This window comes from Sceloporus undulatus, chromosome 2 (assembly GCF_019175285.1).
Source record: "Sceloporus undulatus isolate JIND9_A2432 ecotype Alabama chromosome 2, SceUnd_v1.1, whole genome shotgun sequence".
Taxonomy (NCBI): domain Eukaryota; kingdom Metazoa; phylum Chordata; class Lepidosauria; order Squamata; family Phrynosomatidae; genus Sceloporus; species Sceloporus undulatus.
Window position 1 is genome coordinate 14830983 of NC_056523.1, and position 11617 is coordinate 14842599.

The following is an 11617-nucleotide window of genomic DNA, read 5'->3' on the forward strand; positions in this document are numbered from 1 at the left end:
TCTATACACACACACACAGAGTATTCCCTTTTTCTTGTAAATAAACCTACCTTAGATAGTGTTGTGTATGTGTGTACCTTCTCCCTTTGCAGAGATCTAGATACTGAATCCAGTATTTTGCTTTTTGGTTGCTACTTTTATTAAAGGTTTCTGGCCTAAAAATCTAGAACAGAGAGTGTTGGTTGATCCTTTTTTAGTGTAGACTAATAGAAGTTTCCTGCAAAGCATGGATTGTAGCCCAGGTTGAGTTGGGCTAAGAGGGGAGCTAGCAGCCTGCCTAGCAAGGTTGGTGGTAAATCCTGGTAGGAGTTCATGCCTGCCTAATTTAGATATCAGTGCCCTTGGAAGTTATGTCTTGGAATTAAAGATTTCAGAGTTTTCCCATCTGACAGCAGTCTTTTCTTTCCCTGGCTCTTGTATTTTTATACTAAGTAATGCAAGGTGAAGAAGTAAAATATTATGGTGGATGGGTGGGGGGAATGAAACACATTCATCCACAAAGCAAAGAAACTTTCATCTTTTCCCCGAGTTCACACTAATCTTACCTACATCCCTTAACTCTCTCCGTAACAGCCCTATGAGCTGCCAGACGGTTCCGTGGTGATCAATGCTAGGAACCAGAACTTCTACCACTGCAGCTGTCGCATTGTAGTTCGCAGTTATGATGCCTGTGAAACCCTCCCTCTGGAGAATGTGACCTTTGATAAGACTTTGGTGGACCCAGCTGTGGCTGCAGGAGCTCTAGTCAAGTCTGGCCTCGTCTTCTTTAGCAACCCAGCCCACGAGCAGCAACGTGAGTGAAAAATCAGTGGGAGCGGGGGAGAGAATGTGTTTGTGCAAAGATGAATATGCGCGTGAGATTCTACAAGACAGTGGCCAGCTTCCTGTTAGGGAATCTAGGAATCTCCAGGTCCCCCAGTGCAAGTCTGTGGTCAGCATCTGCCAGAAGTTGATCATAGAATCATGCTGGAGGACCTACAAATGCCTAGAGAAGTGTTTTCTCTATGAATTTCTAGGTTCTTCAGCACCACTATATAGTCAACTTCTGGCAGAGTTGCTCTGGAGGATCTAGTGACCCCTGCAGAGAACAGATTAATCAAATCCGCAAATGTGGATGGCCAACTGTATACAAAGGGTTGTGGGGGTTTTAGTTTTAAACCACACTTTGAAACTGGGAACAACTCCAACTGTATTGGTAGCCATTTTGTAGTCAGGTCAGAAACATATGTTCAGATGTTTTGGATCTTAGCAATCCAGCCACTGAATCTCACACCAGCTGTATTTTCCAAACCATCTTCAAAGGCAGACCCACATATGCAGTGTTTTGCAGTCTTCTAACCTGGAGGTTACCACCATAGACTTATCCCTGTCTGGATAAGGCCAGCAGCCAAAGCTAGGAAAAGACAGCTCTGCAAAACTGAGGCCTCCTGTGACAATAATATATCTTGGAGAGCCCTCATGTTACAATCATGTTAGTCCATGGGGAGTGTTACCCTATTCAGAACAAGCTACACACGACTCATTCCACAAACACCACACCAACCAGAGCACACCTAATGTTATCTGAACTAAGAAGCAAAGTTGGATCAGGGTCTGGTTAGTAAGTGATGGAAGACTACTAAGGAATCCCAGTTATTTCTAGATAGGGATAGGAAAGTATCCTGCCTAAAATTCTGGAAATCCATGGCCAATCAGAGTTAGCCTCTTGTTAGCAAAGCTAAAATAGGAAGAATTAATGGTCAGGCTGGTGGCCAGGGGGGAAGGACCTGGGCATTGTCACTCAAAAGCCAGTTTGCTTATGACCCTGCCTCTTCCCTCTTCTCCATCCTAGGCATCAATATGACACTACGTTGGAGTTTCACCAATGGCTCTTCATGGTGGAAAGAACCCCTGCAGATCTGGAGCGGTGCCAGCGGCTACTCCTCCATGACGGCATTGGATGGACCTGCCCCTGAGGATGTCCACAGTCTCTTTATCATTTATGAGAAGGGGCGGGTTACGTCCACAGACAGTGTCTCAGTAGCCAAGATTAGCATCAATGGGAAGCTCTGACTACCTTTCAGAACTTGATCTCCTCCCTTCTTCCCATGTGCCTTTATCCCTCTTGAACCTTATGACTGCCCAGTTAAGGATAGAAAGGGATTTGCATTGAGACCAAGGAAAGGTGTGGAGGTCTGAGAGTTATGATGGAAGACCATTGGCGGATAACTCAGAGGAGTCCTACACAAGTGGCAGTGAAGCAAGGAGATTGTGGGCCTGCCTTCTGTCCTCCAGTTATGTCCTATACTCCCTATTTGCCTCCCCAGTGGACAAGATTAGGCCAAGCACATTGTCCTTTCTACACACTGGTGTTGGGCTGCCTTACTACCTCAGAATCATGTCTCACGATAGATGCTGCTATTGAATTTCTGTGTGGTTAAAGATTTATGGAGAGGAACAGGGAGCAGGGGAGAGAATGAAAGAGAAGAAAACAAGATGGAAATAACAAATGATCAGGAGCACATTGTTAATTTGGTTTGGACGATTTCTTATCAGTGCAATCAACTGGAAAGAAGAAAACTGAAATTATTTGTAATTAATAAATGACATTAATGCACCTTTACCTTGCTGTTGTGTACCTTCAAGTCGTTTCTGATTTATGGTGACCATACGGCAGCCTACTGTAGGGTTTCCTTGGCAAGATTTGTTCTTAAGAGAGTTTGCCATTGCCTTCTCTTTCCATAGTTTAGTGGGTATTTGAATCCTGATTTCCAGGAATCCTAATCCATCACTATGCCATGTTGGTGTTCACCTTTACCTGTTGTCTCTGTTTCTAATGAGAGAAGTGAATAAAAATTCCTTGCTAGACAAGGCTGTGGACTCATCTTAACTGTCCACCTGCCATTGGATGTTTGCTGTTGGAGTATGATGAAGAGATGGCTGTCTCCAATTTGTTTTCTCTGACATCCATGACTTCAGTCCTTTTATCACAGCATTTTAGCCTGCCTTTCAGCTGGAAAAAAAATCAGAGTAGCTGGCAAAAATTAGTTACAAGACATATTCTACCTTCAGACTCAAAATCTAAAAGATACAACACAAAAGGAAAAGTTTTTTTTTAATTCTAAAAAAAACAAAGTTGGGTATTCTTAAGTGGAATAGCTACTTTTCTTAGTTGCAGTTACTACTTCCCTTTGTGACATGTGAAGCAAATCCCTCTGCTGCTGCTGCTGCTGCTGCTTTGGATGATAAATGGAGCCAACTTGATCTCCCCCTTACCATTATGATATTCCTGGGACCTACAAAACTCTCACTCTTTCGTCCAACAGCAGAACCTGAGCCTTTCTATCTTTCATCTCAGCACCCACTCCCCAAGAAAGCAGGAGACAGCATCCAACCCCACTCCCAGTGCTTTCTTTCATCTATTTATCTATCTATCTATCTATCTATCCATCCTCTCTCCCTCCCTTCCTTTCTTTTTACCAGTATCTGTCATAACATGCTGTGGTTGTAAATTCTGTACAGTAATATTCTACCTCATAGAAGGTTTATGCTGCAAACACTATAGAAGCTTTACACAGAGCCTTGTTGTTGTGTGCCTTCAAGTCGTTTCTGACTTGTGACAACCCTAAGGCAAACCTCTCATGGGGGTTTCTTGACAATATTTGTTCAGAGGTTTGCCATTGCCCTCCCCTGAGGCTGAGAGTGTGTGACTTGCCCAAAGTCACTCAGTGGGTTTCCTGACCAAGTGGGGATTCGAACCCTTGTCTCCAGAGTTGTAGCCCAATATGCACACCACTACATCACACTGGCTCTCTCTAACTGAGCCTTAGCAGAGGTATTTCAACTTTGTAGAATGAGAAGGGGGAAAATGTGTTTGCACATGAATACATGAGTCCAAAAATGATATCGCGAGGAAGAGGGAATAGCCAGATGGTTGGATTGAGACCAAAGATGACCTTTGCAGTTGTTACCTCCAGCATGGTAGCATTCTCACATGAAGCTCTCAGTACATGGAAAATACACTATACTTGAAATGGGCAACAGTGGCCATACTGATGTTGGATTGCAAGTAACACCATTCCTCACCATTAGCTAGAGCTGATAAGAATCACAGCCCAGCCTATCTTGGACATGAGTATGCTGGCAACTCCTATAAAACATGCATTGGTCATTCATTCTACTGATAGGGCCGGCCGTGAATCTAGAGCTCTATTTCTTGAATCCTGTTAAAGGCCATCTAAGACATTGTGGTGATGATGTGTGCCTTCAAGTCATTCCTGACTTATGGCAACCCTAAGAAAACCCTATCATGGGGCTTTCTTGGATTTGTTCAGAGGAGCTTTGCCATTGCCTCCAGGGTTCAAACCTCTGATCAGCCAAGGAAACCCATTGAGTGACCTTGGACAAGTCACACTCTCTCAGCCTTAGAGGAAGGCAAAGGCAAACTTCCTCTGAATAAATTTTGCCAAGAAAACCCCTCACTTTGTTGTTGTGTGCCTTCAAGTTGTTTCTGGCTTATGGCAAACCCTAAGGCAAACCTTTCTTGGCAAAATTTGATCAGAGGAGGGTCTGCTGTTACATTCCTCTGAAGCTGAAAGTGTCATCCAGTGGGTTTCATGGCTGAACAAGATTCGAACCCTGGTCTCCAGAGTCATTATCCAACACTCAAACCACTATGCCATGCAGTTACCAGGCTGAAAATGAGACTCAGCACTCGGGATGTTTTTATTAGTAAAAATAACATTGTTCAGGGCCTTCGTACATAGGTAGATCATAAATATATTGTTATTTTAATATTGTGAGCCACTCTGGGTCCTAGTTCTGGGAAAAGAGCAGGATACAAAACAACAACAACAATAATAATAATCATTTTTTGTGAGTTTTCGGGCTATGTGGGCATATTCTATAAAAGTTTATTGCTGATGTTTTGCCAACCATAGATACTGACAAAACGTCAGGAATAAACTCTTCTAGAACATGGCCGCATAGCCTCGAAAAACCCACAACAAACTATGGATGCTGGCCATGAAAGCCTTCGACATAATAATAATAATAATAATAGTAAAAGATCATTTCTCTGCAGCTTGGCTCTCCCTCGAATCCCCTGTGGAAGAGGCATTTGTAACCCTTGACAACAGAAGTGCTCATAAAAACACAACACACACATCTTCACTCTGCCCAGACAACAACCAAGCAACACAGCATACGTCACTAAGGCAAATTCTTGGAAGAAAAAGAAGCCTTTGGCCAAGAGACTAGGTTATACACACAGTTTTATGCTTTATCAGGACAGTAATCAAATAAACCTTTTGTTGGTTGACTGAGGAGAGCATGTTTAAACTGGTGCAGTTGTAATGAAGCAAAGCATTGCATGGCAGGGAGAGTCCTATTTCTAGGAGGATGAGGCAGTTGCCTCAGGATACAGACAATATTTTCCTTATTTAAATGTCTATCCAAACAAAGAGTGCATCTACACTGTAGAAATAATGCAGTTTGACACCACGTTAAGTGCTGTAGCTTCATCCTATGGAGTCCTGGGTTTTGGAGATATACAAGATCTCTAGCCTTCTCTACCAAAGAGTGTTGATGCCTCAAAAAACTACAAATCCCAGGGTTATGTAGGATGGAGCCATGGCAGTTAAAGTGGCTTCAAACTGCATTATTTCCACAGTGTAGGTGCACCCTAAGTAAATACATCGATCTCCCTGCAAGATCCTTGCAAGTTGCAACAACAAATCAGTTAAGCCTTGCAAAATTGTGGCAAGCATTTTCCTCTTGCCCAGAGCTGATTCCACCAAAACTGGGAAATTTGCACCACATCTGCTGATCCCTTTCAAGAAGTTAGTCTCTTAGCAGGTTGTATTCAGTGCAAATGGGGGGTTTGGCTGGATCCTTCTGAAATAATGATTTCCTCGGACCACCAGCCATGGACAAGACTCAGCCTCAGAGCTCAAGGTACATTTGTTTCTCAGAGGGGGGAAAGGACAACAAACATGTTAGGCAAGGGGCTGCTTGAGGACACAATGCAAACATTGAAGAGTTTTCTCCCTTAATTTCGATGGGAAAATGAAAGGAATAATTAAAGGCAGATTTAGTCAAGAGTTTGTTGCTACTAAAGCACAATTTTTAGCATTTGTCTTGTTCGGATGTGTAGAAGCATGTTGCAAGCATTTTAACAAATACAAGTTAAAGAGGGAAAAAATTGGTGGAGTACATGATGAAACACAGTAGTAGTGGTTTGATGACTCTGGAGAGTAAGGTCCGATTCCTAGCTCAGCCTTGGGCAAGTCACACTCTCTCAGCCTCAAGGGAAGGCCATTGGCAAACCTCCTCTGCAGACATCTTGCCAAGAAAACCCTATGGCCTTAGGGTCACCATAAGCCAGGAACAACTTGAAGGCACAGAACAACAAATGTAATCAAATACAAGACTTTAAAAGACTTTAAATTTTCCCACATGGCCAGGAGGAGGAGGAGGAGAAGCCAGCCTGCAAAATTTACCCTCCTCCTCATACCATCTTCACTAAGGTCACAAACAACAAAATGCAGGCATCTAACATGTTTTCCCCCCTCCTGTTTGGTTCGTAACATCTTGGCTGATGAAGAAGCCAATGGCACTTCGAAGCTTGCAACAAGTATATTGTGCATTTCAGTCGGCCAATAAAAGGTATCACTGTTTGGTGGACTTTTGTAATAAAATACAGTACATGTAATATAGCTCTAAAATCAACCACGTGAAATTACTCTATATTTATATGAGTGTTTTTAGTTTTTATTTTGTAATGTTCCAGAACAGCCTACATTTTGTGATGCCTTCTTCTCCTTTGCAGTTATGACATCTGGTCGCCCTGCACTTGCAAAGCAGTGACAGAATAGGCCGAAAAAAAGGAGGCACTAGGGCCCTGGAGCTGCTTCGGCAGGATGTGGTACCCAGTTCAGGAGATGCAGGAGGAGGCTTAGATGCTCTGAGCATCTTTGCTAGGGAACCATGGCCAGCCAGACCCAGGGAATCCAGCAACTGCTGCAGGCTGAGAAAAGGGCTGCGGAGAAGGTGGCAGAGGCTCGGAAACGTAAGCAGAGGGCCCTCTTTTCTGAGGATGGATCTGGATGATAATATATTGATAAGGTTTGGGTCTGAGGAACAAACATTTCCTGAAAAATGTGTGTGGGGGGTATTATTGTAGGGTGAGATCGGGGGGGGGGGGGGGGAAGCAACTCTAGATACTGGAAAGGTGTGGAGAGAGGTAGATGTTTTCTGTGACATTGAAGCTTGCCCTCTTGGATGTTTTCAACTGCACTTCCCATAATCCCTTGCCATAGGATATGACATGATGACTGGGATCTCTGGGAGGTGAAGTCCAAAACATCTGGAGGGCAAAAGAACATCCCCCCAGCTGTATCCTAGAGCAGTGATGCCCAAACTTTGGCCTTCCAGATGTTTGGGCCCTAAGGCTCCCAAAGTCCAAGGCCATTGGCCAGGATGGGTAAGGATTCTGGGAGATGAAGTCAAAAACATCTGGAGGACCAGCATCTGGGAATCGTTTTTATACTAGTTGTCAAGACTGATGTGATTCAGCCCATATGTGAAGCCTAGGGTGGTCCTCTGCCCCTCCCCCCTTCCTGCCATTAAAAGAGATTTAGAAAGAGGGTCTCCAGCTTGTCCTTTTCTGTGTGTGTCTCTCTCTTATTATTCTGTCCTAAATCCTAGGGAAGGCCCGGCGGCTGAAGCAGGCCAAGGAAGAAGCCCAGGCTGAAATCGAGCAATACCGCATGGAGCGGGAGAGGGAGTTCCAGCAGAAGCAGCAGGCGGTGAGATGTGGGGCAGGGATAGGGTTTGGGGGGAGTGTGTTTTGGGGGTTTCATCAGGTGAGGAGCAAAGAATCGGAGGGTGGTTTTCAGAAGTAATAATCGGGCAGCAGCAACAGGGAGGAGGTTGTGAAGGATTTGTTGAAAGATATTGCGTTTCCCCGAAAATAAGACACTGTCTTATATTTATTTTTCCTCAAGACGACACACTATGGCTGATTTTCAGGGGATGCCTTATTTTTATTAAGTATTGTACAACAATCTACATTTATTCAAATATAGTTAAGTCGTCTTCTTCTGGAACATTGTCAAAACTCTCCAAACCCGGAATTCCATCCTGAATTTCTTGCGACTCCGTTTCCTTTAGAACCATTGGCCCCAATCTTTCCGCTCCCTTCCCTCCGCCTTCTGTTCTGTGCCTGGCCTATCATTATGTCTTATTTTCGGGGTATGTCTTATATTGCGCAAATGCTTAGAAATCCTGCTACGGCTTATTTTATGGATATGTCTTATTTTGGGGAAACAGGTTGTTTAGAGACATGATGATAATATAAGTAGGGGGAAGAAGTGAGAGATCAGTGAGAGATCAGTTTCCACCATACATGGGTGCAAACCACACCAAGTGACACCAGAAGAGGTGACACCACACTGCTCCTGAAACACCTGCATTTGGGCAGAAACGGGCTGTAGCATTCACCTGTGTCCCTTTAAAATGCTTTAAGAGATGGTGGGAGTGAGGTGAGGCTCAGTGGAGGCCCCAGGTTTTTTAATTAAAATTTATCATTTCAAATTTTAATTTAATTTAAAAAAATAATTTTAATTAAAAATATTTTAAAACTTCACATTTTACCAAATTTTCCCTTTAACCACATGAATCTATGTATCTGTGACAACATTTTTTTTTCCTGTGCAGATGATATTGTAATTTAAAGGCATAATTTAATACTGCTAGTTGTTTATGTCACAACGATTACCATCACATTTAGTGATATATGGGAATTACGATTTATGAGTAAATTAGTACAAAAAACATTACTAAAGATTCTGTATGGGAGGAGGTCAATGGGGGGGTGGCGCCATGAGATGTGCACCAGATGACCCCAAATGTAGTGACACCTCTGTGACCCCCCAAGTGTACGTAGATTGCAGTTCATTACCTGAATTTGTGTGGAAAGGTTGTTATCTTTGATCAAGGCAGTTCCCTCCCCTCCAGAGGAGAATAGCCTGGCAGTCTGTCTCTGGAGCAAAGAGGATCAACATTTATAAACTTGCAAGGTGACGTTACAGATGACTTAAAAATTCACATGTACATTGCTGAGATTCCCATGAGTTTATTTGATGCATGTATCTATGTGGTGTTAGTTTTTAACAATCAACAATTGAGCATTCAATTCTCTTTCCCTTAGTAATTATGTGATTGTCCCAGGATATCCACAGGATAAACTACCAATCACCTTCATGTGATAAACTCTACTGGTTTTTCCTGGCCAGATTTGTTCAAAAGAGTTTTGCCATTGCTTTCCCCTGAGGCTGACAGCATCTGACTTGCCTAAGGTCTCTTACATGTAACCTAAATAAATGAATAAATAATAGGGACTGCATCCACACCGCAGAAATAATCTGATTTTACACTTCTTTAACTGCCATGGCACAATGCTATAGACTTCTAGGACTTGTAGTTTGTGGTGGCTCCAGAGCAGAGGTATCAAACGGGATTATTTCTGCAGTGTGGATGCAGCCAGGTTTGCACAATGTTTGAATATACAGTGTGCCCTTGGTGTCCTCTAGGTTTATAGCACTATATCTTTATCTGTCATGGGGCCATCCCATGAATCCTGAGGTTTGTAGTTTAGTGAGCAACTAGAGCTCTCTGAGAATTCGAAATGCTCCTCCTTCAACTTCATATTCCAATATTCCATAGGATATTGCCTCATCAGTTAAAGTGGAATAATAGCGCTATAATTATATAGTGTGAATGGACTCCAGGTGATACATGTACCCAGCTCATTCTACTGTCCAGATGTTTACTGATGTCATGGGAAATTTCAAGACCTTTGCTGTTCCCTCTTCTTTTTCTTTCTATCTTTAAACTGGACTATGGATTGCAGGGTTGTGAGAGACAAGTCATTATCATAACTTGAGAGTAACCCTACTGCTCTTCTCCTTTCTCCTCCCTCCAGGCGCTGGGCTCTCAGGGGAACTTGTCTGCTGAGGTGGAGGCACAGACCCGGAAGAAACTGCAGGCAATGCAGGGTGGACAAGCCCGGGGCAAGGATCGGGTTCTTCGCCAACTTCTCACCATTGTTTGGGATGTGCGGCCCCAAATCCACCCCAATTACTGTGCAGCGATCTAGGGAGCCAGGCTACCACTTCCATTGGGTTGCCAAGAAAATCTTCCTGACCCATGTCCTGTATAAATCCCATAGGCTCCTGATCCCAATGGGTCTATCTTGATGTCCCCCCAAAATATCAGATCTCCACCTGTGCCCAAGCTTTGATTGAATCTTATTTGATCTAATGCTCCTTGAATATGTCCATCAATTGTTTTTAATAATTTATCATATCAAAGCTGTAAATCTTGCTTGATGGGATTGCCACTCTATAGGTTTTACAATCATGGAGTCTGTGGGGATTTTCTTCAGAAATGTCCTAGATGCCTTTAGCACTCACTGGAAAGACATGCCACAGATTTTAATCTTTGAATGGGCTTTGTAATTTTGCTCCCTCAGTCTTTGCTACTATTCCTAAGAGGAGTGAAGACCTCCAGAGTTAAGGTCCCTTCACACTCTGCAGTTATGGTGCTATGATTCCACCTTACTTGCCCTATCTGCACCTTATGAAATTGTCTAATGTGCACTTTAAGGAAGGATATTTCATATCCCCCTTCCCATCATTTTGCAGATGAAAACAGGGACACATGTGGCCATGCAACATCATAGTGTGGTCAAGATTTCATAGTGTGGAAAAATGTTATTAGTGAGGAAGAACACACAGGCCAGGAGGTGCTGCAGCAGTTTGCTTTTATATGAGCCTACTGGGAAGGGCTATATCCTACTCCCTTCTCTCCTTTCCCTGCTACTGAGTTACTTTAGTGCAAATTATTTTTGCATTTTGAACTAGTCTGCAGCAACTGAAGTAAGCTGAGGACAAAGGGTGATCTTGGGAGGAGAGAAACTGGGACATTTTAATAACTCTTGAAGTGGGATGACGAAAGATTAATTGGGACTTTCCCTGGCAAATTGTGACAATTGGTGGGTGTTTTCTTTAGAATTCTTATCCAGAGAGATCTAGTATCTCATCAAGTACAAATCTCAGGATTCCACAAGATGCAGGCATGGCAGTTAAGGTGGGATCATACTGCCATACCAATGTAATCTGAAAAGGTCTGTTATACCTACAGTATGGGTCTATTCTCTTCTACATAACAATTCTGGATCCCTCTATCCATATAGCTCCCCCTCACTATGGCATAAAGGGGTGTTTGTCATAAATATGCGGTTGTAGGAATGCCCCTTACTGTCCTGCTGGTATGTTTCTGTGCTGAAAATGTGGCTCCTTGTCTTTGTATTCCAATGTTTGCTGTTCTTATCCTTTCCATCCCACTTATTTGTTTACAACTGGATATATATCAATTGTCACTTTAAAGTGCTCTATGATGAATAAAAAGTGATATGATTAAAAGGATGACAGGTGGTTATTACACAGCAGTGGAGCCAGAGAACACCTCGTTTTGCTGGCAGAGGGGCAGAATCCATCAAGTTAAAGCTATTTGTTTATTTATACATTTTTGCCTTATTGCAACAGCAGATGTTACACCTACATTCCACTTTCCA

The 11617-nt window shown here is 43.0% G+C and overlaps 2 protein-coding genes across 2 annotated transcripts in view; both read left to right on the plus strand.

Moving 5' to 3' along the window:
• Positions 1 to 2602, plus strand: part of NEU1 (neuraminidase 1) — a 34996-nt gene extending 32394 nt beyond the window's left edge. Inside the window, exons 5-6 of the mRNA XM_042452356.1 lie at positions 574 to 793; positions 1832 to 2602. Coding sequence (XP_042308290.1) covers positions 574 to 793; positions 1832 to 2052 — 441 coding nt within the window. The 3' untranslated portion in view covers positions 2053 to 2602. The remainder of the gene's footprint in view (positions 1 to 573; positions 794 to 1831) is intronic.
• Positions 2603 to 6829: 4227 nt separating this feature from the next.
• On the plus strand, positions 6830 to 10849 carry ATP6V1G2 (ATPase H+ transporting V1 subunit G2). The gene is made up of 3 exons (XM_042447223.1): positions 6830 to 7048; positions 7687 to 7787; positions 9965 to 10849. Exons 1-3 carry the CDS (start codon positions 6967 to 6969, stop codon positions 10136 to 10138), a joined length of 357 nt encoding a protein of 118 aa, XP_042303157.1. The 5' UTR covers positions 6830 to 6966; the 3' UTR covers positions 10139 to 10849.
• The last annotated feature ends 768 nt before the right edge of the window (positions 10850 to 11617 follow it).

Excerpts from the sequence above, each read along its gene's own strand:
- ATP6V1G2 (XM_042447223.1), top strand. The coding sequence starts at position 6,967 with ATGGCCAGCCAGACCCAGGGAATCCAGCAACTGCTGCAGGCTGAGAAA. Across the intron at positions 7,049-7,686 it reads GGTGGCAGAGGCTCGGAAAC|GGAAGGCCCGGCGGCTGAAG; the intron begins GTAAGCAGAGGG and ends CCTAAATCCTAG. Across the intron at positions 7,788-9,964 it reads TCCAGCAGAAGCAGCAGGCG|GCGCTGGGCTCTCAGGGGAA; the intron begins GTGAGATGTGGG and ends TCCTCCCTCCAG.